Consider the following 27,286-nt stretch of genomic DNA (forward strand, 5'->3'; position numbering starts at 1 on the left):
TACATCACTCTATCAGCTGAATTGCTCTGGGCATAGTCTCTTAATGTCCTTAAGTTTCATTTTCACACTTTGAGAAATAAGGCTACTAATAGTGTTGACTGTATGAGATTGCTTTGAGCAGAAACTAGGAAAATGCATGTAGTTGCACAGTGCCAAATACATAGTTAACTGCACAAGAAATGTTAGCTGTTAGTTTTATTGTAATTTTAAATTAATAATTGCCATTTCACACATGTCTAGATGTCGGATATGGAGGAGACCAAAGATCATTTTCATGTGCTCAGCAGGAATCTCTTTTTTCTTGTTTTCTCTCTTTTTTCCTATGGAAAAAGAAACTTAATGACTGTAAGGAAAAAGAAACTTAACAGCAATCAAATTGCTGTTTCCTGATTGTTTGCTGCTTTGGATTTCAGTTTCACTTTCCTTTCTTTCTGATGGGAAGCCACTGATCTCAGCAGAACTTTCTGTCTCCAAACTGTGGCTGTTTCACAAATCAGACAGAGCAGCTGAATACTCCACTTAAGTCCCATCCAAATCTTAAAAACTGGTAAGTGACTTCCTGCCATCCAATGTTTCCTAGCTGCATGTGAAGAAACTTGCCTGGTTTTCTTTCTCTTAAAAAGAGTTGCAGTGTGCAATTCCTGCTAATGATCATACTTCTCTCTTTCATTGGTTTTGTTTTTTAATGAGGATTTCAATATTTCACAGGGAACTATGGAGAATAAATGAACTGTGGGTAATCTTATGCAGTTCTATCAGATTTTTGAAATGATTTCTTTCCTTAAGAACAAAAGCATTTTGGATAATGTTGAAATGATCTGAGTCTCTCTTACCTTCTTTTCTCTTTTCTTTCTTCTTTTCTGGAGGGAAACACTATCCAGAAAATGCTTATTTTATGCTTTTACTCTATGTATGTCTCTAAATATGAACTCTAGTGTTGCTTTCTGTGTTAACTATTTATAAATGGTACTTCACCAAGAGTCTCACTCTCAACTTGCTTTTTTCCAGTCAAGATTAATTCTTTGAGTTGTATTTCACATTGATACAAATAAGCCTAGTTTAGCCATTTCAATGCTCTTTAGTATTTCATTATATGATATACAAATTGTAATATGCCAAAATTTGTGTATCGAATCTTCTAATGTCACCATAAACAATGCTGTTATGAATATATTTGCTCTGAAATGATGCATGCCTACCAGGACAATGGAAATGTTCTTGAATCTCTATGTCCTAGTCAACTGTTAGTATCACTGGATTTTTGTTTGTTGTGAAATGATACCCCAGTATTGTTTCACATACAGTTCCTTGTCACTAGAATGGTTGAACATTTTTTCATATGTTTATAGCCCATTTGAGTTACTTCATCTGTGAATTTCCTCAGCACATACTTTGACTACTTTTCTATTAGGTTGTTTGTGGTTTCCTTATTTTTTAATAGAAACTCTTTACATATGTTGGATAATCTTTGTAGGATATATGGATTTTTAAACTGCATTTGTTTGTATTTGTATGCATTTGTTGTATCTTCTATTGTAAGAAAAATTTAAGTTTTCTTAAATTTCTTAATGTAGTAAAATTTATCCTTCTTTCCTTTATAGTTTGTACTTTTAGTATCTTATTTTAGAAATCTTTCCCAATTCAAAGGTCATAATGATACTCTTCAGTATTTCCTTCTAATACTTTTCACATTTAGGGCTTCACATCAACTGGAATTTAGTTTTGAGGCTATTATGAGATTATGAAGATGCTATGATTTAATTAAATTTTTCTATAGCACTATTCACTTGTCCTCAAGACTGCATAATCAGTTGTGTCACCAGGCTGTACATTACAGCCTCAGAACTAATTTATCTTACAAATGGAAGTTTGTACATTTTGACCACCTTCAACCATTCACCACCCCCACCCCCTACTTCTGGCAACAACCATCTGTTTTTATTTCTTTTTTTTTTTTTCCTTCTGTAAAAATTTTATTTTTCTTTAAGATCCTGTAGGTATTCCTATTAACATACAAAACTATTTTCTAAATGGTATTACTGAAGTATTTTTGTTTTTTTAACATTTTTTATTGATTTATAATCACTTAACAATGTTGTGTCAAATTCCAGTGTTCAGCACAATTTTTCAGTCATTCATGGACATATACACACTCATTGTCACATTTTTTTCTCTATGAGTTATCATAACATTTTGTGTATATTTCCCTGTGCTATACAGTGTAATTTTGTTTATCTATTCTACAATTTTGAAATCCCAGTCTATCCCTTCCCACCCTCCACCCCCCTGGCAACCACAAGTCTGTATTCTCTGTCTATGAGTCTATTTCTGTCCTGTTTTTTATTTCTGTGAGTTTGGTTTTTCTAGATTCCACATATGAATGAGACCATGTAGTATTTGTCTTTCTCTGTATGACTTATTTCACTTATCATAAAGCCCTCAAAGTCCATTGATATTATTGCAAATGGCAGAATTTCTTTTTATTTTTAATGACTAACATCCCTTTGTGTAAGTATATATCGATCTTTATATCTATATATCTTTATGTCTCTCTTACATTGAAAAAAATCATTGATCTATTTGTGGACATAGATTGTTTCCTCATCTTGGTTGTTGTGAATAACACTTCAGTGAACATGGAAGTGCAAATATCTCTTTGGAAACCTTAATTTTTTAAGGATAAGTACCTAGAAGTGGGGTTGCTGTATTATATGTTAGTTTAATTTTCTGCAGAACTTCCATACTATTTCCAAAGTGACTGGAACATTTTACCTTCCCTCCAACAGGGAACCAGTGTTCTGATTTCTCCACATCCTTGGAACACTTGTGCACTCTTGACTGCAAAGCATATTTCTGATAATGAGCTAATACTCAAAGTATATAAGGAACTCCTACAACTCAACTGCAAAAAACAAAAACAAAAAACCCAAATAAAGTATGTGTCGGTCCCCCGCTCACGGATGAATTCTTAGGCGGAGTTTCAGTTAGTCCGGTGAAGTGCGTACTTCCGGCCTGATTCTTCCTTCTTCCTTATTATTTCTTTCCTTTGTTTCTTTTTTCTTTTTCTACGTTCTTCTTTCTTCTTTCTTTCTTTTCTTTATTGTTCTTCTTGTCTTTCTTTCTTTTTCTTTCTCCTTTCTCTTTTCTCTCTTTCTCGTCTTTTCTTTCTTCTCTCTCTTTCTTTCTTTCCTTTAACAGTCATCATAACAGATGTGAGGCGATATCTTACTGTGGTTTGATTTACATTTCTCTGATGATTAGTGATGTTTACCATCTCTTTATATACCTGTGGGCCACCTGTATGTCTTTGGAGAAATGTCTATTCAAGTCCTTTGCTTGTTTTTTTTTTAAAACCAGGTTTTGTTCTGTTTGCTGTTGAGTTGTATGAGTTCTTTATATATTTTGGGTATTAAGCCCTTATGGGATACATGGTTTGCAAATATTTTCTCCTATGTCTTAGGTTGACTTTTCACTCTTGATTGTTTCCTTTGCTGTGCAGAAATTTTTTTACTTTGATCTAGTTCCTCTTGTCTATTTTTGGTTTTGTTACCTGTGCTTTGGTGTCATATCCGTGAAACCATTGCTTAGAACAGTGTTATGAAGCTTTCTTCCTCTGTTTTCTTCTAGGATTTTTATAGTTTTAGGTCTTACATTTAAGCTGTTAATCAATTTTGAGCTATTTGTGTGTGGTCTAAGATAAGAATTCAATTTTATTCTTTTTCATCTGGCTGTCTAGTTTTGCTAACACCATTTGTTGAAGAGACTGTCCTTTCTCAATTTTGTATTCCTGGCACCCTTGTTAAAGATCAGTATTGACTGTATATGCATGGGTTTCTTTGGGGATCTTTATTCTGTTTTGTTCATTTATATATTTGTCTTTATGCCAAATATCATACCTTTCAAATTGCTATAGTTTTGTAATATGTTTAGAAATAAGAAATGTGAGGATTCTGGCTTTTATCTTCTTTCTCAAGTGTGTTTTGTCTATTTGAGATCCTTTGTGGTCTCATATGAATTTTAAGATTGTTTATTCTATGCTATTGGGATTTTGATAGAGTTCACATTGAAACTGTATATCACTTTTGGTAGTATGGATATTTTAACAATTTTAAGTCTTCCAGTCCATTAACATATGATGTCTTTCCTTTATCTTTGTTAGTTTCTTTCCACAGTGTTTTATAGTTTTCAGTACAAGTCTTTTTGCCTCCTTATTGTTTCTAAGTGTTTTATTAATTTTGGTGCTATTGTAAATGGGAATCGTTTTCCTAATTACATTTTCAGTTAGTATATTTTTAGTGTGCAGAAATGCAACTGATTTTTGTTTGTTGATTTGTATCTTGCAACTTGATTGAACCTACTTATTAGTTCCAACAAGTTTGTGTGTGCGTGTGTGTAATCCTTAGGGCTTTTCACATTGAAGATCATGTCATCTGTGAATAGACATAATTTTATTTCTTCCTGTCTGATTTGGATACTTTTAATTATTATTTTTCATGCCTAATTGCTCTGGTTAGGACTTGTAGTACTGCATTGAATGGACGTAGTAAGAGTGAACAATCTTGCCTTGCTCCAGATCTTAGAGGAAGAGAGGAAGAGTTATATGCTTTAATATATGAACTTACTATGTTGAGCTAATTTCCTTCTGTTCTTTGTTGAGAATTTTTATGATAAAATGGTGTTGAATTTTGTCACATGCTTTCTCTGCATCTATTGAGATAATGATGTGATATTTATCCTTCATTCTGTTATTGCTGTATTACATTTATTGATTTTTGTATGTTGAACCATCTTTGCATCCCAGGGATAAATCCCACTTGGTCACGGTGTATTATCCTTTTAATGTGATGCTGAATTTGGATTGATGGTATTTTGCTGAGGATTTTTGCCTTTATAATCATCAAGGAAATCGATCTATCTTTTTCTTTTTTTTCTTGTAGTATCTTTGTCTGTCTTTGGTATAAGGGAAATATGGGCTTCATAAAGTAAGTTTGGAAGTGTTCCCACCTCTATTTCAAGTTTTTGGAAGATTTAAACAATTGGGATTGATTCTTCTTTAAATATTTGATAGAATTTACCAGTGAAGCTATCTTATTCTGGGCTTTTGTTTATTGGAAGGTTTTGATGGCTGATTTAATCTCTTTATTGGTTATTAATTTTTTTTAGATTTTCTCTGTCTTCATGATTCAGTTTTGGTAGGTTCTATGTTTTGAGGAACTGTATTCATTTCTTCTAGGTTGTACAATTTGTTGATGTATAATTATTCATGATAGTCTCAATCCTTTTTATTTCTGTGGCATAAGTTGTAATATCTCTTCTTTCATTTCTGATTTTATTCCTTTTAGTCTTTTGTCTAGCTAGACATTTGTCATTTTGTTAATTAAAAAGACCCTCAGTTTTATTCATTTTTGTCTATCCTTTATTTCATTTATTTCTTTTCTAATCTTTTTAAATTTTCTGCCTTCCACTAACTTTGTATGTTTCCCCCCCTTCTTTGTCTGGCTGCTTGAGCTTTAAAGCTAGATTATTTACTTAAGGTGTTCTTTTTAATGTAGTCACTTATGATAAAATTCCCTCTTGTTACTGCTTTTGCTGCATCCTATTATTTTTGGTATGTTGTGTTCTAAATTTTCATTTGTTTCAAAATATTATCTAATTTCCCTTTTTGATTATTTCTTTGCCCTATTAGTTATTCAAGAGTGTTTTGTTTAATTCTCACGTATTTGTGAGTTTTCTGGATTTCCTTCTGCTATTGATTTCTAGTTTCATATCATTGTGTTTAGAAAAGATACTTAGTATGATTTGAATCTTCTTAAATTTGTTAATATTTGTTTTGTGACCTGACTTGTGGTCTGTCATAGAGAATGTTCCCTGTGTGCTTGAGAAAAATGTGTCTTCTGTTGTTGTTGGATGGACTCTTATGTATATCTCTGTCAGGTTCATTTGACCTGTAATGTTGCTGAAGTACTCTGTTTCCTTGTTATTCTTTAGATATGCTATACATTTTTTTTCCTGAGCCATAAAATTCATTGTTTCTACCTCTGTGGAGATCAAATTAATTGTCAGGAAGTTATCCATGTACTATAATGTGAAAACCTCTCTACCGAGAGAAGCATAAGTTTTTCTTTTCCTTGAATCAATTAATATGGTAGATTACATTTATACAGGCATACCTTGGAGATATGGCAGGTTTTGTTCCAGAGCAATACAATAAAGTGACTATTCACAATAAAGTGAACCACATGGATTTTTTTGGTTTCTCAGTGCATATCAAAGTTGCTATCCATGTTTTGAAAGTACTGACTCTCCTAATGAAAGTTTAAATCTATTATTATTGTGTTGCTGTCAATGTTTCATTTAGTCAGCTGCTCTGATTTTGAATACATATATATTTGTAATTGTTATATTCTTGGTGAGTTGATCCTTTTATTGTTAATATAATGTCTTTCTTTGACTCTTGGGACAGATTTTGATTTAAAGTCTATTTTGCCTGATATAAATATCAGGCTGCCTTTTGTTTTACATTTGAGTGGAATTTTTTTTTTACTATCTTTCTACTTTCATTCTATGTATGTCCTTAAATCTAAAATGAGTCTCCTGTAGACAGTATATAGTTGATCTTTTTATCCATTTAGCCTCTCAGTGTTTTAATTGGGAAGTTTAGTCCATTTACATTTAAAGTAATTGTTGATAGGGTAAGATTGACTACTACCATTTGTTAATTTTTTTCTGTCTGTCTTTTAGCTCTTTTGTCCCTCAATTAATATCTTTCAGTTTCCTTTTGTGATTTTTTAGCTTTTTTTATAGTCACATGCTTTCATTCCTTTTTATTTTTATTTTTTTGGTGTACCTTCTACAGATATTTTCTTTGTGGTTACCTTACACATCTTATAATTATAATGATCTATTTTAACATCAATCACATACAAAAACTGTATACTTTTACTTTCTTGACTTACAGTATTTCTGTCGTAACTTTTTATATTGTGTATCCAGTAATATTTTTGCATAGTTATTTTTATACTTTTGTTTGTTTTAACTTCTGTACCTGAATTAGAAGTGACTTATACATCACCACTACAATATTAAAATATTATGTATTTGTTTATATATATTTACTTTTACCAGAGATCTTCATGCTTTTCTTAGCTTTCCTGTTTTTTATTAGTATCATTTCATTCAACTTGAAGAACTCTCATTATAATTTATTTTGCCAGGTCTAGAAGTGATAAACTTTTTCAGCTTTTGTTTATCTGGGAAAGTCTTTATCCCTCCTTCATTTTTGAAGGAATATCTTGCCAGAAATAGTATTCTTCATTGGCATTATTTTCTTTTAACATGTTGAGTATGTTATTCCACTCCCTTCTGACCTGCAAGGTTTCTGCTAGGAAATCCATTAGTTGTCTTAGGGAGATTCCCTGTATGTGATGAATTACTTCTTTATTGCTGCTTTCAAAATTCTCTTTTTGTTTTTAACTTTTGATAATTAAATAATATTACATCTTTGTGTGGATTTTTTAAATCCTATATGGGTACTATTGGCCTTTTTGAATCTGGGTATCTGTTTCCTTCCCCATATTTGTGAAGTTTTAAGCCAACTATTTCTCTAAATAAGCTTTTTGTAACCCCGTTTCACTGCTCCTGGGCCACTCATAATGCATATATTGATTTATGTTATGATGTTTCTTAACCCCCTCAGGCTTTCTTTCCTCCTTTTCATTATTTGTTTTTCTTTTTGTTCCTCTGACTGGATAATTTCAAGTGAACTGTCTTCAATTCACTTATTCTTCTGCTTAATCAAGTCTGCTGTTGAAACGTAGTAAATTTACTGTTCAGTTATTATATTCTTTAGCTCTAAAATTTATATTTTAAAAAAGAATAATTTCTGTTTGTGGAAATTTTCATTTTGTTCATGCACAATTTTCTTGAGATCATTAAGCATCTTTATTATTGCCACATTTATATATGTGTATATATGTGCATATATATATGTATATATGTGTGTATGTGTGTGTGTGTGTGTATATATATATATATATATATATATATATATATATATATAGCATTGTAATCCAAGTAACATGTTTTAAATGGGCCAGAGATAAAAATAACTCCCTGGAACTAGAAGAAGAAATCCGTGCTTTAAACTGTGATGTGATACTACTCTCTCAAACGATTATTTTTCCTCCCCCTAGATACAGAACAATGGCAGTGACAACCACACTGACATGGAACGAGGAAAGGAGTCTGCAAAAGCTACTTGGAAATGTTTCCTTGAGACTTCTTTATAAGTCTAGTGTCCATGGAAATAACATTCAAAATATGAATAATAAGTGCATTGGTCAAGGACCCACTATAACAATGATTTATCTTCCTGAATATACTTTTGGGATCTTTATTCTTGGGCATTATCCTGAAATGGGTAAAAACTTTAAAGAGCCAAATAATTCCTTCTTTTTTTCATTTCAAAAGAATGAAACAATGAAAATGACAACTGCATTTTTAAACTCAACATTAGAAATTACTAGTGAAGATCTGAGATTTGATTTCGCTAAATTTCAGAGTTTGTATATATTACCAAGAAGTGAAAAAATTTGTATACCTGAGTTTTTAGAGGAAGAATTAGGACTTACATCTGACCTTTCCTGCAGATATTCGGAATGTGAAGTTTTTCGAGTTGAAGGTATGTTAAATGAGATAATCCTACATTCTGGTTCTAGTCTTTGTGTTTGGGAAAATGAGACAAACAATTGAGGTTCATGCCACCAAATTTCTCTTTCATAAACTCCAGAGTGAAACCTGGGAGGCATAGAGGTTATGAGGTTATTACCCAGAAAGAATAGGCAGCTTTGATCAAAGTAAGTTGAGAAGTGTAAGTGAAGTGATGGAAAGAGAGAGGAAGAGAGAGACAGAGAGAGAGGCCTCACTATCAGAGCAGACCTACTTTGACACGTGACACGTCTTTCGTCAGCCCTAGGACCTTTGGGCACAGTTATGTGAGAGTTTCCAGAGTGAGTTACTGTGCAAAGAAGATATGTCTCACGCCCCTTCATCTCATTATGCTGCCAACTCTAACTCTTACTGAGTAGCTCAGCTGGGTTATGCAAGCGGACTCAATGCCCTGTTTAGAAGGTAGACTTGGCTACGCTTCACCAGGGAAGTTTAAAAATTATGATGCTATGTTTATTTCCTTTAGGAATTAAGGATGATGCAGGCTACATAAGCAGGATAACAGAAGCCACACAGTAAGTTAGTTTCTTGGACTATTTGCTACTCATTTCATTTAGACTAACCATATAAATGGCACTGACAAATATTAAGATTAAAAAATCATACCACTTGGAATGTTAAAAATCAGTTATAATGTTCTTGAAATAATGTGTTCACGACAAGTTAGAATAACAACAAAAACAAAACCACTACCAACTGAAATTTTTAAGATCCACCTAATGACGATTTGACTTTGGCCCCGTTAGATTCAAAGTTTTCCAGATAGAGTTGAGATGACCATTTCAGATAATTTCTCTGAATCTTTTTCTTGAGAAGAAAATTTTGGGGGAACTTCAGAAAATTTTAAAAACAAAGTCACTTTTCCCCAAGTTTATAGATAAATACTTGCATTGCATATATTTTATTTTTATTTCTCCTTAATATATTATTTCTGAAAATTCATCTTCATTATTATTGTTACTTCTCATTAGATTTATATGGTCTAAGGCTAATAGTTTAACAATGATTTGGTTGCTGGTTAATGTTGAATTAGTCTCATATAGATAAGTGCATTTTCTCAAGCACAAAATGTGTAACTTTAGACCTTTTCAAGTCATATGATAGAAGACATTAATATCAAATGATAAGTAAGTAATTGAACTATACTTTTTAGAGGAAAGACAAGAGGCTCCAGGTGAATCAAATGGTATTGTTCCTTACGGATGGTCTGGCTGTTGTATTTTAACTACTGCATTTTAACAGGCACAGAAATAGTCTCCTAGAAGACCTCAGAGACTACAAGCCCTATGCAGACCTGGTATCAGAAATCCGTATTCTTTTGTTGGGTCCAGTTGGGTCTGGAAAGTCTAGTTTTTTCAATTCAGTGAAGTCTATTTTCCAAGGCCGTTTGACTCGCCAAGCCATCGTGGGTTCTGACATCACTAGCATTACTGAACAGGTAAGTTATTTCAGGATTTCCTGAGGATTTTGTCTTCTGGATTACAAAATTATTAGGTTTGTTCATTTCTTTGCTATTTTCTCAATAAATTAACTGCCACCTAATCTATGAACAATTAAGTGCAAAAATAAATGTAAAACAGGAATAAAAATTGAATCAGAATTGTCTTCATTAAGTTATATTATACAGAGAGGCTTTCAGTTTTTATGGATGCAAAAAACAGTTATAAGAAGAATGTTTTTTGGTATTTGTAAAAAAAAAAATACATTTTTAAAAGCTTTGTGGAAATCTTTGTCTATTTTATTTGATATATATTTTTACTCATGTCCCACATGGTTTTGCCTGGATTGATAGTCTTTACTCTTTTTTGTAATCAAATAATGAGAATTATGTATTGCAATACTTTTACATCATACAAACCATTTTATGAGAAATGACCATGAAAAGTGAAGCAGCAATTCACTTTGGTGGGTTAACCTTCAAAGTGTAAGTGAATCCATTAATGCTCCTATAAAGAGTATCTTATTTGTAAACAAATATATTTAAGGAAATAAGTACTAATACCATTTTTAAAGCTGTTACTATAAAGATCTACAAATTACAGTGCAATATTTATCTAGAAATGTTCTTCCATTCTCCGCCTGTCAATGTTATTATACAAAGCCAAAAAAGGGGATGAATAGGAAATTTCATAATCAAGCTATGTTTTTCTATGATTGCCCCAATCTAATACTGTCATCTTCTGGTTGGGAATATTCTGTATATTATCAATGCAAAATTTAGCATAAGACAGTAATGGCTCATTTTAGTTTTGTGTTCACATTCAATAACTGAAGGTATTTTCTAGGACTTTCAAGAGTCACATCTTATTTCTTGATGTTGGCTGGAGTTTTCCACTTCAGTGACTTTATTATGATATATCAGCCTAGCCTTAGGAGCCAAGGCAAGATACTACAGCAATTCACTACGTTAAGAATTGATTGAAATGTTTATCTTTGCTAAATATTGTGTTGCAACAAACAAACCAATAAACAAATAAGTACTATTCAGTGTGAAAGACGCTATACCAGAAGTACTGATCAGGACAGGTTTTTCTCTGCCTTTGTTTCATGTTGAAAATGCCAAAGGCATTGTTTTAAGAGAAGATGTAGATCTTGAACTCCAAATGGAATGTAAATACTATACACACTGAAGGAAAACAAGACAGAATATTTGTTTAAGGAAATGGAATACCTTATTGCTCAGAGCCCCCTCTCTTTGAGGAAATGAAGTTGTAAAGGAAACAGGTTAATGATTAATGGAACTATGAATGTGCCTATTGATCTTAAAATTTTATTATTTTATATTTTATTATTATATACTTAATTAAGTATATAACTCTAATATTTCAGGTAATTCATTCTATACTGAGGTAGCAGTAAACCTCATTCACTTAAATCAAAACCTCCAGTAGCATTGCTCCAAGACATTTTATGGAGTGATGGGAGCTTTTGACTCCATGACAAATTACAACAGGTTATAGATGGATCCTCCACTTCCTGGTTTGGAGTGGGAAAATTGTGATGAAAGTATTGTCTAGTGTCTCTGAGAACCTGATTTTTTTTGTGAGTTTCCTAAATCTTCCATAGTTGTACCTGTGTTGGAAGTGTATTTGACCAATGAATACATGTTTTCCAAAGTTGTCCTGAAAAATGTTCTTGGGATCAGATTGAGTGTGTCTAGAAGAAAAAAGATTTGTTAAAGTAGTGTACCTTAAGTGAGATTTGTGGACCCCGAGAATCCCTGAGACTCTGCTAGGGGATCTGTGAGTTTAGAACTATTTTTATAATAATACTAAGATGCTTTTTTGCCCTTCCTCGTGTGTTAGCATTTGGACTGGTCAGACAAACATACTTTTCTCTGTTGACACCTTAGCGTGAATTAGGCAGTGACACCAAATATTACTATATTCACTGTAATGTTCCTTGCCACTGAGCTCGCAGTGAAAACAAAACAAAAAAATGCCATTTTCACTTCAGAATGTCCTTGATGAATTAAGAACAATTATTGGTTTTATTTAGACTCAACTTTTGAATACATGCGATTTTGAAGTTTTGTGCGATGAAATGGGAAGTGCACATAAAGTGCTCCTCCTGCAGATCCAAATATGGTGGTTGTCCAGCAAAGCCTCCGGTGTGGTTGAGTCATGAGCTGAACTTTACTCACGTCGAATCATTTTTAATTGAGAAAACAATGGACAGACTTAGTTTTTCATTCTTGGCTATTTGGTAGACCTTTTTTTCAGAAAATGCACAAAGTGAGCTTATTACTCCAAGGGAAATAATCAACAATGCTTGTTGCCAATGATAACACTGATTTTTTGAGAAAAATGAGAACTTTGGGAAACTTGTTGCCATCACTTTGAGCTTGATAACATTCCAGTACCTAAAGACTTATCTGATGTGATGAATGATGATCTTAACAAATATAATGTTTTAATGTTGTATAATAAAATGTGCCAGTATCTGGAAGATCTAGATAAGCCAGTGAACCAATATTTTCAAATGACCATTGCATCAGGTTACAAAACCATGGATGGATAAAAGATATCTTCAAATTGTAAGATAGATCAATGAGTTTAATGCAACAGAGTATGAAAATGTCACAGATTTCACATTGCCACTAACTTTTGAGAAATTATCACTTGTTCAGCTTTGATGTATTACTAATGATGAAAGCCCACAATCCTGTGAAAGTTGTTATGTTAAATACTCCTTCCTATTCCACTATATGTGTATGTGTGAGGCCAGATTTTCTTCATACTTCAACCAAAACATCACAACCGACTGAGTGCAGAGGCAAATATAAGAATCCAGCTGTTTTCTATTAATTTAGACATTAAAGAGAATTACAAAAAGTAAATCAATCCCACCCTTTCCTATAGTTGTTTTGGAAAATCCTTTTTTCATCAAGTTGTTAGTTAGGTTAACATGTAACAGATTCATGATTGTATTTTTAAATGATTTCAGGAATATTCAAACTTTTTGCTTTACTTTCTACTATGTTAGATATCCGTGGACATAACCCACATAAATAAAATATCTTTGGAATCCTCAATAATTTTTAAGAGTGTAAGTTGACCTGAGACCAAAATGTTTGAGGACCACAGTTTTAAAATATTAACCAGTCTCTGTTTTTCCTATCGTCATGTCTTAAAGGTTCCTTGAAGAGTGAATTTTTAAACTTGATGTGTTTTGTTTCACAGTACAGGATATATTCTATTAAATATGGAATAGATGGTGAATCTCTGCCATTTAAGTTGTGTGACTCCATGGGGCTGGGTGAGAAAGAGGGAGTAGGATTGTGTGTGGATGACATACCCCACATCTTAAAAGGCTGCATGCCCGACAGATATCAGGTAAGAATTCTCCAATCTTTAAAATATTTCAAATCATTTTCATCAATGCCTTTTGTTGAATCTTGACCCCTTGAGGCATTTTTAACTGTGGAAGAGTGGCTTCAACACCAGCCAACACTTTTACTTTAGATGAATACGTATTCGTGTAAGGAAAGTATATACATTAAGAAATGTAGCCTAAAGGTAGGATTCTACTCATGTAGATTCCAGGAAAATGTCAAGAGGAGATATTTATATCACTCTTTGTAATGATGTAAAAATCTTAGGAAAGTAGTAGTTTAATCTCTTGCCCTTTTTTGATCCCTTAGACAAACCATTGAAACAACCACTTTTTGTGGAAGTGTGAGGTTATACTGAAAGTGCGTAGACTTCACTGCTTAAATACTAACTACTTAAATACCCAGATTCAAAGTTGGCTCTGCCACTAATTAGATGTGTATCCATAAGCAAGTTACATCTTGTCTCTGTAAATCTTAGTTTTTTCATGTGTGAAATGTAGCTAATAATAATGCTCATCTCATAGGATGGCTAAGAAGATTAAACAAGATAGTATACTTGAAGCTCTCAAAAACTTAGCCATCATTATCAACCTTCTCTTAGGTAGTGAGTATGATAAAATCAGCCTCAATTTTTAAAGAGTGTCTTCCTTTGCCTCTCAATTGTGCTTGATTAGCAACCTTAATTATGCACTCATTTATTTAAAACCTAATTTGAGCCAGATACTATTCTAGTTACTGGAAACATACAGTTGAATAAAAACATAATCTTTATCCTCAAGGAGCTCACAATCTAAAAAAAAGACATAGATACAGGGAGGAGGAGCTGGGCAGAAAAATAAGAAAAATCATGAACATATGATCACATTCATTTTTCACAGCAGAAAGTCAATCAGTTCAGTCCAACACTGAAACATACAGTTAAAAAAAATAATGAATCCATCCTTGTATTATGTTTTGTAATTATTTTATTAATCCTGGAAAGATTACTGTCTTGTAGTAAGGAGATGTTAACTTGAAATTTAGTATTCCTTCTGTTTCATTTTAGTTTTTTTCTTCTGTAAAATTAAATTATAGTATTTTAGTTAAAATAACACTTTCAATATGTTTTTCTCTCTCCTTTTATCTCTATCCACTAGTCCATCTAAGTATACAAAATGCTTGGGGAGGAGTCTTAAATGGTATGTGACAAACAGTAATAGTAGTTTGTACTGGAGACTGGGATTGGAAATTAGCTTTTTTACAAAAATCATTGTTTATACTTTTCTGAAATATTTTCATTATGGATAATGTAAATTATGGATAGTTGTCATTTTTGCTAAAGCAATGAAGTGGGGGTTTTCTAAAAAGATACAATGGCATTATGCTGACAGTGGAGAGGAAGTATGCAAGAGAGATACTGCTAACTAACCTGAGGAAGGAGTATCTGAGAGAAGGGAAAGTTTTGGCTTGGAGGTTAGTGGTGGTCATGTTTGAATCATGAATTGTATCTGAAAGAATTCAGTAGACTCTCTAAATGCTACCTTTTGTTTCTGTAACAGTTTAGTCCTCATAAACCAATTACACCCAAGCATCCTGCATTCATCACCTCTCCATCACTAAAAGACGGAATTCACTGTGTGGCTTATGTCTTTGACATCAACTCTATGGACAGTCTCTCCTTTGCAATGCGGGCAAAGCTCATACAAGTTCAGAAAGAAGTATTGAACCACGGTAAGTCTTACTGTACTTATCAAAAAAAAAATTCATTTTGAGAGGATAATATATTTCCAGGACATTGCAGAAAGAGTACAGGTCTCATGTCCTCTTTATCCAGTTCCTGAGCCCTGGGTTGGTTGCTGGCTGCGGCAGTCGGAGATCATCTACAAGCTTTACGCAAAGAAAGGCTCTAGAGCTTAGTCTTTGGTCCTCAGAGACTAGAGTGGCCATAGATTTTCATCATGTGTGATTTTCCTGTGGCTTGATAGGGAGTCACCACCTCTTATTATGTGAGTAGACCATAAAAATTAAAACCAGGAGACTAATACTCTTATAAGTTGGGTCTTGCTCTGTCATTTTGCCACATGTGTAGATTCATGTAACAACCACTACAAGCAAGACACAGAACTACTCCATCATCACAAAAGTTTTCTCATGGTGCCTTCACAATCCTTAATTTTTGCCAGCAACTAGTCTCTTCTGCATCTCCATAACTTTGTTATTTTGAGAATGTTACACAAATGGAGTCAAACAGTATGTCTGATTTGAGACTGGCTTTTTTTCCTTCACTCTAATATCCTTTGAGTTCCATCAAAGTTGTTTTGGGTATCAGTTGTCCACTCCTATTTTTTTTTTAACATTTTTATTGATCTATAATCATTTTACAATGTGTGTCAAATTCCAGTGTAGAGCACAATTTTTCAGTTATACATGAACATATATATATATTCATTGTCACATTCCTTTCTCTGTGGGCTACCATAAGATCTTGTACACATTTCCCTGTGCTATACAGTATAATCTTGTTTATCTGTTCTACAATTTTGAAATCCCAGTCTATCTCTTCCCACCCGCCACCCTCTTGGCAACCACAAGTTTATATTCTATGTCTGTGAGTCTATTTCTGTTTTGTATTTATGCTTTGTTTGTTTGTTTGTTTGTTTTAGATTCCACATATGAGCAATCTCATATGGTATTTTTCTTTCTCTTTCTGGCTTACTTCACTTAGAATGACATTCTCCAGGAGCATCCATGTTGCTGCAAATGGCGTTAGTTGTCAGTTTTTATGGCTGAGTAGTATTCCATTGTATAAATATACCACTTCTTCTTTATCCAGTCATCTGTTGATGGACATTTAGGCTGTTTCCATGTCTTGGCTATTGTAAATAATGCTGCTATGAACATTGGGGTGCAAGTATCATCCTGAAGTAGGGTTCCTTCTGGATATAGGCCCAGGAGCGGGATTCCTGGGTCATATAGTAAGTCTATTCCTAGTCTTTTGAGGAATCTCCATACTGTTTTCCACAGTGGCTGCACCAAACTGCATTCCTACCAGCAGTGAAGGAGGGTTCCCTTTTCTCCACAGCCTCACCAGCGTTTGTCATTTGTGGATTTTTGAATGATGGCCATTCTGACTGGTGTGGGGTGATACCTCATTGTACTTTTGATTTGCATTTCTCTGATAATTAGTGATATTGAGCATTTTTTCATGTGCCTATTGATCATTTGTATGTCTTCCTTGGAGAATTGCTTGTTTAGGTCTTCTGCCCATTTTTGGATTGGGTTGCTTATTTTTTTCTTATTGAGTCGTATGAGCTGCTTGTATATTCTGGAGATCAAGCCTTTGTTGGTTTCATTTACAAAAATTTTTTCCCATTCCATAGGTTGTCTTTTTGTTTTACTTCTGGTTTCCTTTGCTGTGCAGAAGCTTGTAAGTTTCATTAGGTCCCATTTGTTTATTCTTGGTTTTATTTCTTCTAGGAGAAAATTTTTGAGATGTATGTCAGATAATGTTTTGCCTATATTTTCCTCTAGGAGGTTTGTTGTATCTTGTCTTATGTTTAAGTCTTTGATCCATTTTGAGTTGATTTTTGTGTATGGTGTAAGGGAGTGTTCTAGCTTCATTGTTTTACATGCTGCTGTCCAGTTTTCCCAACACCATTTGCTGAAGAGACTGTCTTTATTCCATTGTATATTCTTGCCTCCTTTGTTGAAGATGAGTTGACCAAAAGTTTGTGGGTTCATTTCTGGGCTCTCTATTCTGTTCCATTGGTCTATATGTCTGTTTTGGTACCAATACCATGCTGTCTTGATGACTGTAGCTCTATAGTATTGCCTGAAGTCTGGGAGAGTGATTCCTCCAGCCTCTTTCTTTCTCTTCAGTAATGCTTTGGCAATTCTTGGTCTTTGATGGTTCCATATAAATTTTATTATGATTTGTTCTAGTTCTGTGAAATATGTCCTGGGTAATTGGATAGGGATTGCATTAAATCTGTAGATTGCCTTGGGCAGTGTGACCATTTTAACAATATTTATTCTTCCAATCCAAGAGCATGGAATATCTTTCCATCTTTTAAAGTCTTCTTTAATTTCCTTCATCAATGGTTTATAGTTTTCTATGTATAATTCTTTCACCTCCTTGGTTAGATTTATTCCCAGATATTTTATTACTTTGGGTGCTATTTTAAAGGGGATTGTTTCTTTACTTTCTTCTTCTGTTGATTCATCGTTAGTGTAAAGAAATGCCACTGATTTTTGAACGTTAATTTTGTAACCTGCTACCTTGCTGAATTCTTCAATCAGCTCTAGTAGTTTTTGTGTGGACCTTTTAGGGTCTTCTATATATATAGTAACATGTCGTCGGCATATAGTGACACTTTTACCTCTTCTTTTCCAATTTGGATCCCTTTTATTACTCTCTCTTGCCTGATTGCTGTGGCTAGGACTTCCAAGACGATGTTGAATAGGAGTGGTGATAGTCAGCATCCTTGTCCCAGATTTTAGAGGGAAGCTTTTGAGTTTTTCACCATTGAGTACTATGCTGGCTGTAGGTTTGTCATATATAGCTTTTATTATGTTGAGATACGTTCCCTCTGTACCCACTTTGGTGAGAGTTTTTATCATAAATGGGTGTTGAATTTTATCAAATGCTTTTTCTGCATCTATTGAGATGATCATGTGGTTTTTGTCCTTTCTCTTGTTGATGTGATGTATTACACTGATTGATTTGTGTATGTTGAACCACCCTTGTGTCCCTGAGATGAACCCCACTTGGTCATGATGTATAATCTTTTTTATGTGTTGTTGGATTCTATTTGCTTTTTTTATATGTTGTTGGATTCTATTTGCTAATATTTTGGTGAGGATTTGCTAATATTTTGCTAATATTTTGGTGAGGATTTGCTAATATTTTGGTGAGGATTTTGGCGTCTATGTTCATCAGTGATATTGGCCTATAATCTCTTTTTTGGTAGTGTCTTTGCCTGGTTTTGGCATTGTCCACTCCTTATTGAGTAAATGATACTCAGTGATATCCATGGTATAGATACTCTACAGTTTTCTTTCAATCATTCTTCATCAAAGGACTTTTTGATTACTTCTTGTTTTTGGGTATTGCAAGTAAAGTTCATTTAAATATTAATGAATAGGTTTCTATGTGGACATAAGTTTTTATTCTTCTGGGATAATTCCCCAAGAGTGTGATTGCTGGGTCCTATGCTAGATGTGTTTAATTTTTTAAGAATCACCAAACCATTCTTCAACATTACTACACATTTAATATTTTTACCAGCAATATATGAGAGTACCAGTTTCTCTGCATTCTTGCTACTGTTTGGCATTATTGATATTTTTTAAAAATTTAACTTTTCTAATAGTTATATAGTGATAGCTAATCCTGGCCTTTATTTGCTTTACCCTGATGACTAAATACACTGAACGTCTTTTAATGTACTTATTTGTTTGTGTATGTCTTCTTCAGTGAAATATCTCTTCTGTCATTGGCCTGTTTTCTATTTTGACTCTTTGGCTTTTTGCTGCTGAGTTTTAAGAGATCTATACATTCTAGATAGGAGACAATTTTCAGATACATGATTTGCAAATAGTTTCTCCAAGTGCTCAGTTGTCTTCTCGTTATCTTAACAACCTTTCACAGAAAAAAATTTTTTAAATTTTGGTGAACTCCAATTTGTCAGTTTTTTCTTTTAGGAGTCATGCTTTTCATTTTGTGTCTAAAACTCTTCACCAAGCTTTAGGTCCCCAGATTTTTTTCTGTGTTTTCTTCAAAAAGTTTTATAGTTTTACATTTTATATTTAAATATATGACTCATTTTGAATCACTTTTGATATGAGATGTGAGTTATAGGTCAATGTTCATTTATTTTATTTTATTTTAGCCCGTGAATATCCAATTGCTCCAGCACCATTTGCTGAAAAGGTTATCATTTGTCCATTGAATTTCTCTTGCACTGCTGTCAGTTAAAGAGGAAGGAACTTGTTTTGTAAAATGAGTTGGGAAATGTTCCTTCTTCTTTCATTTCTGGAAGAAATTATGTAGAATTGGTATTAATTTCTCTTTGAATATCTGGTAGAATTTTCCAATAAAAGCATCTGGGCCTGCAGATTTCTTTTTCAGGAGTTTTTAAAACCACAAATTCAATCTGAAAATAGTTATAGAGATATTAAAATGACACATCATTTTCATGACATAAAATAACTGATTTATCTACTTGATTTAGGTGTCGCACAGGTAGCCTTGCTTACTAAAGTGAAAAACAGCAATGAAGTTCTTGAAAACAACTTCTCAAAGATGAGTAAATCTATGATTTCTCAAAGCCAGGTAAAGAATACTTTTTGCAACTAGACAATATTGAAATAGTGTGTGTGTGTGTGTGTGTGTGTCTGTGTGTGTGTGTATATGTGTGTGTGTGCGCATATATGTGTGTGTGTGTGTATGTGTGCTCACACTGTATACTCACAGGTAAATGAAGACACAGATCAACTGCCTGGTTGATTCAAGTTTATACCCCACTTTAAAATAAGAATTATGTGAATTATAATTATATTCAGAAAATAATTTATTAAGCTATTACTTTTTCTGTTCCTTGAATTATATTTCAATTCAGTCAAATTTTAGATATAAGACTTATGCTTATTAAACTCATTTTTTCCACAGATAATAATTGCCAGCGAGCTGCTAGGCGTTCCTATTTCTAAAATCTTCGTGGTTGAAAATTATGCTTCAGAGCGGGAGATGGACCCCGTAAAGGACATTCTGATCCTCTCTGCACTGAAGCAGATGTTGAGGGCTGCAGATGACTTCTTAGAGGATCTGCCTCTTGAATAAACAGGTGCTCTGGCCCCTTTCTGCTCCTCTCCAAAAGCACTGGTGCTTTTTGACAAACTCTAAACTATTTCTCAGTTGGAGGGCTGGCGCCCATCTGCCTGTTCCAGTTCTGTCAGCCCTGTTTCTATATGTGCTTTGTTTTTACCCTTTTTATGTTTTGTTTTCAGATGCAGTTGTGGGAATGGTCCAGCTCTGCAAGCAGTATCAGTTGCCTTGATTCAGACACTTGGCCCAAACTGGGGTTGCTGACAATCTTCTTGAGGCTCTGCTTTCATTTACAGTTTTGCCTCTGTCCCCGACAATATCTTCCTGATGGTTCCTTCTAAAATCAGTCATACCTCAGGTGCAGAGGCCAACCCTGAGCAGTGGTGGACCCTACTGCAAACCACTCTCTGTATTTCTTCACTATTTACAGTTTAATCCCTATGACGCCTTTCTAAATCTCCTCAGCAAAATTAACTATTCCCTTACAATGAAAAATCTGTGTGAGTACTAATCACATTGACTACAAAACAATTAACGTACATATCTGTTGCTCTAAATAAATTGTGTTTTTGAGAAGCAGGGTTTGGATTTGGCTTATCTTTGTATTCACAGAAATTAGCACAGTGCCTGTCAGGGAGCAAGCACACCTGTTATTAAGCATCCCTCCCAACCTTCCCAGAGCAATAACATGTATTTAAAGTTTTCTCCTTATAGGAGAGAAGACTTGGACAGAATGAAATGCTGGAGAGAAATAAAGGAGGGAGAATGTTTCACTTATCTCTGGATGAAAATATGAATTGAAGTTAATTGAAAAGAACAAGTATTTCCCAAGGACTTACATTTTGTTTCTCCAAAAAAAAATAGTTTTTCCTTTAATGAACTCAGGCCTGATTTTCATTAATTGAATTCCAAACCATCCTAGCCATGTTTCCAAAGTAGAGTGATCAAATAAGATTACTAATGCAAGTCAAAGAAAATGGAATATTATTCAGCCCTAGAAGGAAGGAAATCCTGTCATTTTAGACAAAAAAGGATGGACTAGGACATTATGCTAAGTGGAATGGGTCAAACAGGAAAGACAAATACTGTATGACATCATTTATACGTGGGGATCTAGAAAAGCCAAACTCATAGAAACAGATAGTGGAATGGTGGTTGCCAGGGGCTGAGGGGTGGGGAAAAAACAGGGGATGCTGGCTAAAGAGTACAAATTTCCAGTTGTAAGATGAATGAGCTCTGGGAATCTAATGTACAGCATGGTGACTATAGTTAACAGTCCAGTATTGTATACTTGAAAATTGCTAAGAGAGTAGCTCTGAAATGTTCTCACCTCACATACAAAAAAGGTAATGGCTTGAGGGAATGGAAATGTTAACTTACTTTATTGTGGTAATCAGTTCACAATATATATGTGTATTAAGTCATCATGTTGAATACCTTAAAATTACATAATGTTATATATTAATTATATCTTAATAAAGCTTGACAAAAAGTAAAATCAAAAGTGACTCTTTCTGAGAGAAATTTGTAGCATTGTCCAAATTCACCCAGAATCCACCTTAATAAAATACCAAAGAGGAATAGTTACGGTGGGTAATGTGTAAGCCCTTGTCTTCTCTAGAAAACTAATTTTAAAGATTATCATGTTGCTTCTTCATTAAAAAAGCAGGCTCATAACTAGTTTGATAAAATCGACTGGGGGACTCTCAGAGACCAGCAGATAAGTAATCATCTTGTAGGGACAAAACCCCATCGGATGTTAAAGTAGCCACTTGATAACAAGGCTGATCAAAGTCTTCAGGTATTCCCCAAACTGTGGGAATTTGGAGGCCCCTAAATTCCATCCCTAATGTGATGAGTCTTTGGGCCAGTTTATGGAGGACAGTAGATTAAGTACATCTTATTTTTGCCATCAACCTAAACAATCAGGAATCTTGCCTACCAGTTGCAAACCCTTGCACAATTTTTTTCTGATGTTGGAGAAGATGTAGGCCACTGGGGTCAGCAGGACAGAGAGCCAAAATCCAGCTGTGTGTCACGTCCCTTACACAGGTAGATGCAAGCTGTTCCAGGCTCCAGGACAGGAATGTCAGTGTAAGCAAAACTGCAAGGGCAGATTGCAGGAGTTGGAGAGGGGGTGGGGAAGAAGACTGACAAGCTGTGCTCAGCAGTGGGGGGTAAATCATTGTAACTTTTAATAGTTTTTTGAACAATTGATTTCTTTGGCATATTCCATCACAATGCATGTCTGACATTAATAAAAAAAATGCAAGGAAATATATTTAAGCCTTTGAGTTCATTTGTCTCCCATTTGGTGAGATGCTGTGGAAGTCATTCACATGTGAATGGACTACTACAATTTAAATAAGTGCACTAAAACAAATACCTTCGTGGCATTCTGAGTGTGTCAGACCTGTTCTGCCTGGTTGGCAATTGGTGGTTCTGTTCTCAGTGTAGACTTAGAGAGGGGAGATTGTCAAGTCCCTAAGACTGAAGAGTCCAGGGAGGAAAAAAAAAGTGATTCATCTACATGATAGGACTTCAGAGATTTCAAATGGGCACCACGTGTAGCTAAATAACCTCTTAAAATAGCAACTTTTGTAATTTTTTCTTTACTTCCCTGTATATGGTTCTTTCCCCATTTCCCAGAGTTACTCACATTGTCCTCCTGAGAATTCAGATTTTTTAATCTGGAGAGGGGAAAAAAAATCCTAAAACCATGTTCAGGTATTTTAACATCCATAGTGGACCCTTGGGAGTCCAGGCCATGAAAGAATCTGAACACAGAATTTAGGAAATCGTTACGGATTAAAAAAGTAATAGAGGAACCCAGTTCTGTAGAAACTACAAGGTGGTCACCCATCCAGAGGAAAGAGGGAAGAGAAACTGGCCATAACTCTGGGGGAAGTATGAAAGAGGGACAGAATTGGAGGGACCAAGAGGAAGGGGAGCTTCTCAGCACCATGTGAGGGTCAAGGACACTGACTGGAAGCAACATGTCCAAAGTCTTCATTCCCATCTGACAAAGCCCCATACTTCACATGATAAAGAAGAAATGTTATCTGTCAGTCTTATCAATGTGGCCTGTGGGCCTATTCAAGAATAATGGCAAGACTGTCATCTATAGATTATATAACAGAAGGACACACCTCTGTCCTGAAATTTAGCTGAGGCTGTCTGAACAGTTGGAGTGCATTCCCTTTATAAAGGCTTGTGACACTCGGAATGCTCCCAACATATATGGTGGATCCTTGACACTAAAAGGTCCGGTGGAGATGTGCAAGAGGGAACCCCAACACAGGATTTTAGATAAGGCTTATCACACCTCTGATCTCCTAGAGAGCATCTATGTTTTCCAAAGACTCTGGGATAGAAAAACTGGGAATATCAATTTCTTGAAGGAGCTGGTCCATTCAAATGACATAATTTATGAGCAAGAGCTACCTAAGTCTTGGGTTATTTGTATGTATGTTGGAGGGGAGGTGGGGAGCAGGTTTGAAACTACATCTTGATAGATGCTGATTGTACAGTATCTCTTAAAAGAATTTGAGGTAAGTCCAGACTACTAAATGATCTCTCTTCCCATCTGCATGTCTTGTTTCTTTATTATTAAGGAGCTACGCCTTATTTATTTCCATTCTGTTGATGGTACTACAGAGACTGTGTCAAATATTACCCTAAGATTCCCACTTTCTAATTGAACTGACAGCTGTTTCTCAGGTGATGTTAGACCCTCTGCCTCCAGTCTGAGTTCTTGAGGCTGTCCTCAAAATGGAAAAAGACCTCTTGCTCTTTTGAGCCTTCCAGGGAGCAGTGGAATCTGACTGTAGAAAGTGGGGATTGAACCCATGACCTCGTGCATGCTAAGCACGGGCTCTGCCTCTAAGATATACCATCCCCACCAACAAACCCTTTTGTATTACTCAATGTTCTCTGCCTGAGGCTGCTCCTCCCATCACAGCTTTTCAGAAACCTTACTATGTTTCCTTGCTAGAATCAGCTTTAAAGTCTTTTGTCAACAGCAGCACATGAAGCAGTGGACTCCAATACATTAAGACCCTCAGCGGATTGGCCCATTTGGCAAGAGACCCTCTTCACTGAGCATGAAAACAGGGAAGTGGAAACACTCACCCCTGAAGATCCATTCACGGTGGCCAGGGCAGGACACCTCCCTCCCATTTGCTAGATTGGACCACAGCACGTCGCTCAGCTCTGTGGAGACAGCTTCTCTGCAGCTTCACTCTCTTTTTCACAGTCGAGTCACATTCTCATGTCTAGCACTGCCCAGGACTTCCCTAGCTGGAGATAGTCACCACTACCCAGAATGCCCTCTCCCCACAGTGAGACAAGACCATCCCTCAAGCTCCCAGCTCCTCAGGAAGAGAGTGAGTCTTTCTTGATGTATAAGTGGAAGAGGCTTTGAAGGAAAGAGCTCCACCATTTGATGCAGCTGATCACTTTCTCCTTCACGTGGGTCCTGGGATAACTTACTCTTCTAGGTTTTCTTTACTTTTCTTTACTTTTCTTGGATAGACCCTTCTAATCATTATGACCTGTAGATGTTGGGGAGAGGGGCAGGTCTCGGTCCATAGGGCTGCCCTTATTCATTTAAACTCACTCTTAGCTTTAAATATATCTATACGCTGATGATTCTCAAATTCAAAGTCTAACCTTGACCACTTTCCTGGTCTCTGATCTCATACGCCCAACTCCCTATACTACATATGCAATTCTAGATTTCAGTGGAAGACAGACTACGTGGTTTCCCCTCAAGAAGTCTTCTAGTATATTCATCTCAGTCAATGCTTCCACCATCTACTCAGTGCTCAAGCCAAAATCCTTGGGGTCGACTAAATGCTCCTTTATCCTTCATTCCTACTCCCTACTCCCCATGTCCAGTCCAACAACAAGTTCCCTTGTTTTGTTTTTTTTTTTAATCCTTAAAGGCATCCAGATTCTGACCACTTTGCGTTGCTTCCCCCACTGCCACCAGTCTACGTGACCTTGATCTTTCACCTGCTACTGCAATAGCCTCCGAGGTGCCCTATGCTCGTTCTCTTACCAGAGTGGTCACTGACTTCCTTCTCTTCCATATCTACCTGACTCCAGCCATACTGGCCTTACTGCCATCCAGGTTTGTCTGTGCTTGCCCTTCTCTGCCTACAGTGCCCTTCCCCTAGACATGTCCATGGCACTCTGGCCCCTTCATTCAGGTCTTATTTTTCAAGGTCATCTCCTCAGACCTTCCCTGGTCACGTGGTGTACAGGGCAGACACCTTCTCACGTCATTCCTTTTCTTCTTATTCTCATTTGTTCTCCTCACAGTGCTTTTCTCTGGATGACGCTTGTGTTGATTGTCTGCCTTCCAGGGAAGAATGTAGCTTTATGGGGGAAGGAACTTCATCTGTCTTGTCTACTGCATCCTTAGGCTTCAGAACAGTGGGGGCACATAGTAGGTATGTGGTAAATATTTTCTGGAGGAAAGAATGAAGGAAAGACTCTTAGTTCACAACACAAATAGGAAGCTTACCTTGCACAGCTAGAGACATTAGAGTAAGCAGACAATTAATGACTTTTGAAAAGAGCATCAATTCAGTGGAAGATCAGTGATCTCTTAGATGTTATTTTTTTACTTTTATTTTCATATTAATGAAATGCATTATCTAAGTATATTTATGTATGTCATTGCCCTTAAACTGTGGCCAGGCAGTTTAATGGTACTACAAACTTTCTTACAAAACAGGGAAAACCAAGGTAATATACTGTTTGGAAATTTTTGACTTTTAAAAATAACTATAATGAGGTATAATTGAGATCATTAAATTATTGAAAGTATATAATTAGACCAGTTTGGGTAAATGTATGTACTTATGAAACCATTATCATGCTATTTTCACTTAGATTATAGCTCAAATCTTGGCCTTAAATTCAGTAGCAGAATGAAGTTTAGCAAATTATTTAATTCCAGTATTTTGTTTATTGATCTGAAAACTGGAGGAAATATTAGTATCTTTCTCATAAGGTTATTGAAATGAATAAATGAGATACATGGAAACAGGTTGGCAAATAATAAGCATGTAATAAGTTCTGGCACTTTTTTAACTAAGTAAATAATACCTAAAACTGCTTAAAATATTTTTATTCGATATTGCTTTTGTTTTTTAATAGCGTCAAAAACTTGAATTCCGTTCTGGTCCAGGCAGCTAATTTAAATTTGCAGAACCAAGAATAGGGGATTTGTTAGGATAATTGGGAACTGGAATGATATAAAAGCATTCAAATTTAAAATCCCCACACTCCCCACTGAAAAAATAAAAGAAAGATGGAAAGAAAAAAAAAAAGAAAGAAAGAAAGGTAGAGAGGAAGAAAGGAAGAAAAGAAAGGAAGAAAGAAAGAAAGAGAAAGAAAGGAAGAAAGAAGAAAGAAAGGAAGAAAGAAGAAAGAAAGGAAGAAAAAAGAAAGAAGGAAAGAAAGAAGAAAGAAAGGTAGAAAGAAGAAGAAAGGAAGAAAAAAAAAAGGAAAGAAAGAGAAAAATGTAGAAAGGAGATGAAAGAAGAGAGAACAAGCCGACTGCCCGTAAGGGAGTCCTGTCCCCCCTCCCCCTCCCTAAAAAAGCAAAGAAAGAAGAAAGAAAGGAAAAAAAAGACAAGAAAGAACGGGAAAAGAAAGCAAGAAAGAACAAGAAATCGAAAGAAAGAAGAAAAGGAATCGTGTTGGCCCTACAAGTCTGCAGGTTGTGTTCAGCCTGTAGGTCACAAGTTTGTGCTCCTTGCTCCCAGCAACATAAAGTCAGAGAAATGTGTTTTTGTGTGAAATTGATGTGATTTAGTAAACGTTTTACAAATCAAGTTGATTCTGGCTGTGTTGAAGAGAAAGAATTGGAGAGAGGAAAGCAGAAAAGCAGAGGAACCAACTAGGAG

General features: G+C 35.1%; 1 protein-coding gene across 2 annotated transcripts; it reads left to right on the top strand.

The window, feature by feature from the left end:
• The first annotated feature begins 420 nt into the window (after window positions 1–420).
• Window positions 421–21,864, top strand: IFI44L (interferon induced protein 44 like). Of its 2 annotated transcripts, none has more exons than XM_032494648.1 (9): window positions 421–547; window positions 8,193–8,680; window positions 9,194–9,242; window positions 9,970–10,165; window positions 13,410–13,562; window positions 15,100–15,271; window positions 19,774–19,874; window positions 20,211–20,385; window positions 21,081–21,864. In XM_032494648.1, exons 2-8 carry the CDS (start codon window positions 8,203–8,205, stop codon window positions 20,379–20,381), a joined length of 1,320 nt encoding a protein of 439 aa, XP_032350539.1. In that variant the 5' UTR covers window positions 421–547; window positions 8,193–8,202; the 3' UTR covers window positions 20,382–20,385; window positions 21,081–21,864. The 2 variants fall into 2 exon arrangements, with proteins under 2 accessions (XP_032350539.1, XP_006178577.2); XM_006178515.3 differs by lacking the exon at window positions 21,081–21,864 and adding an exon at window positions 20,549–20,945.
• Window positions 21,865–27,286: the final 5,422 nt, after the last annotated feature.

Source organism: Camelus ferus, chromosome 13 (assembly GCF_009834535.1).
Source record: "Camelus ferus isolate YT-003-E chromosome 13, BCGSAC_Cfer_1.0, whole genome shotgun sequence".
Classification (NCBI taxonomy): Eukaryota; Metazoa; Chordata; class Mammalia; order Artiodactyla; family Camelidae; genus Camelus; species Camelus ferus.

What these genes read in the sequence shown, in the direction of transcription:
- IFI44L (XM_032494648.1), top strand. Translation starts at nt 8,203, where the DNA reads ATGGCAGTGACAACCACACTGACATGGAACGAGGAAAGGAGTCTGCAA. An exon ending in TCACTAGCATTACTGAACAG is followed by an intron (nt 10,166 to 13,409) that starts GTAAGTTATTTC and finishes TTTGTTTCACAG; the next exon opens with TACAGGATATATTCTATTAA. An exon ending in GAAAGAAGTATTGAACCACG is followed by an intron (nt 15,272 to 19,773) that starts GTAAGTCTTACT and finishes TACTTGATTTAG; the next exon opens with GTGTCGCACAGGTAGCCTTG.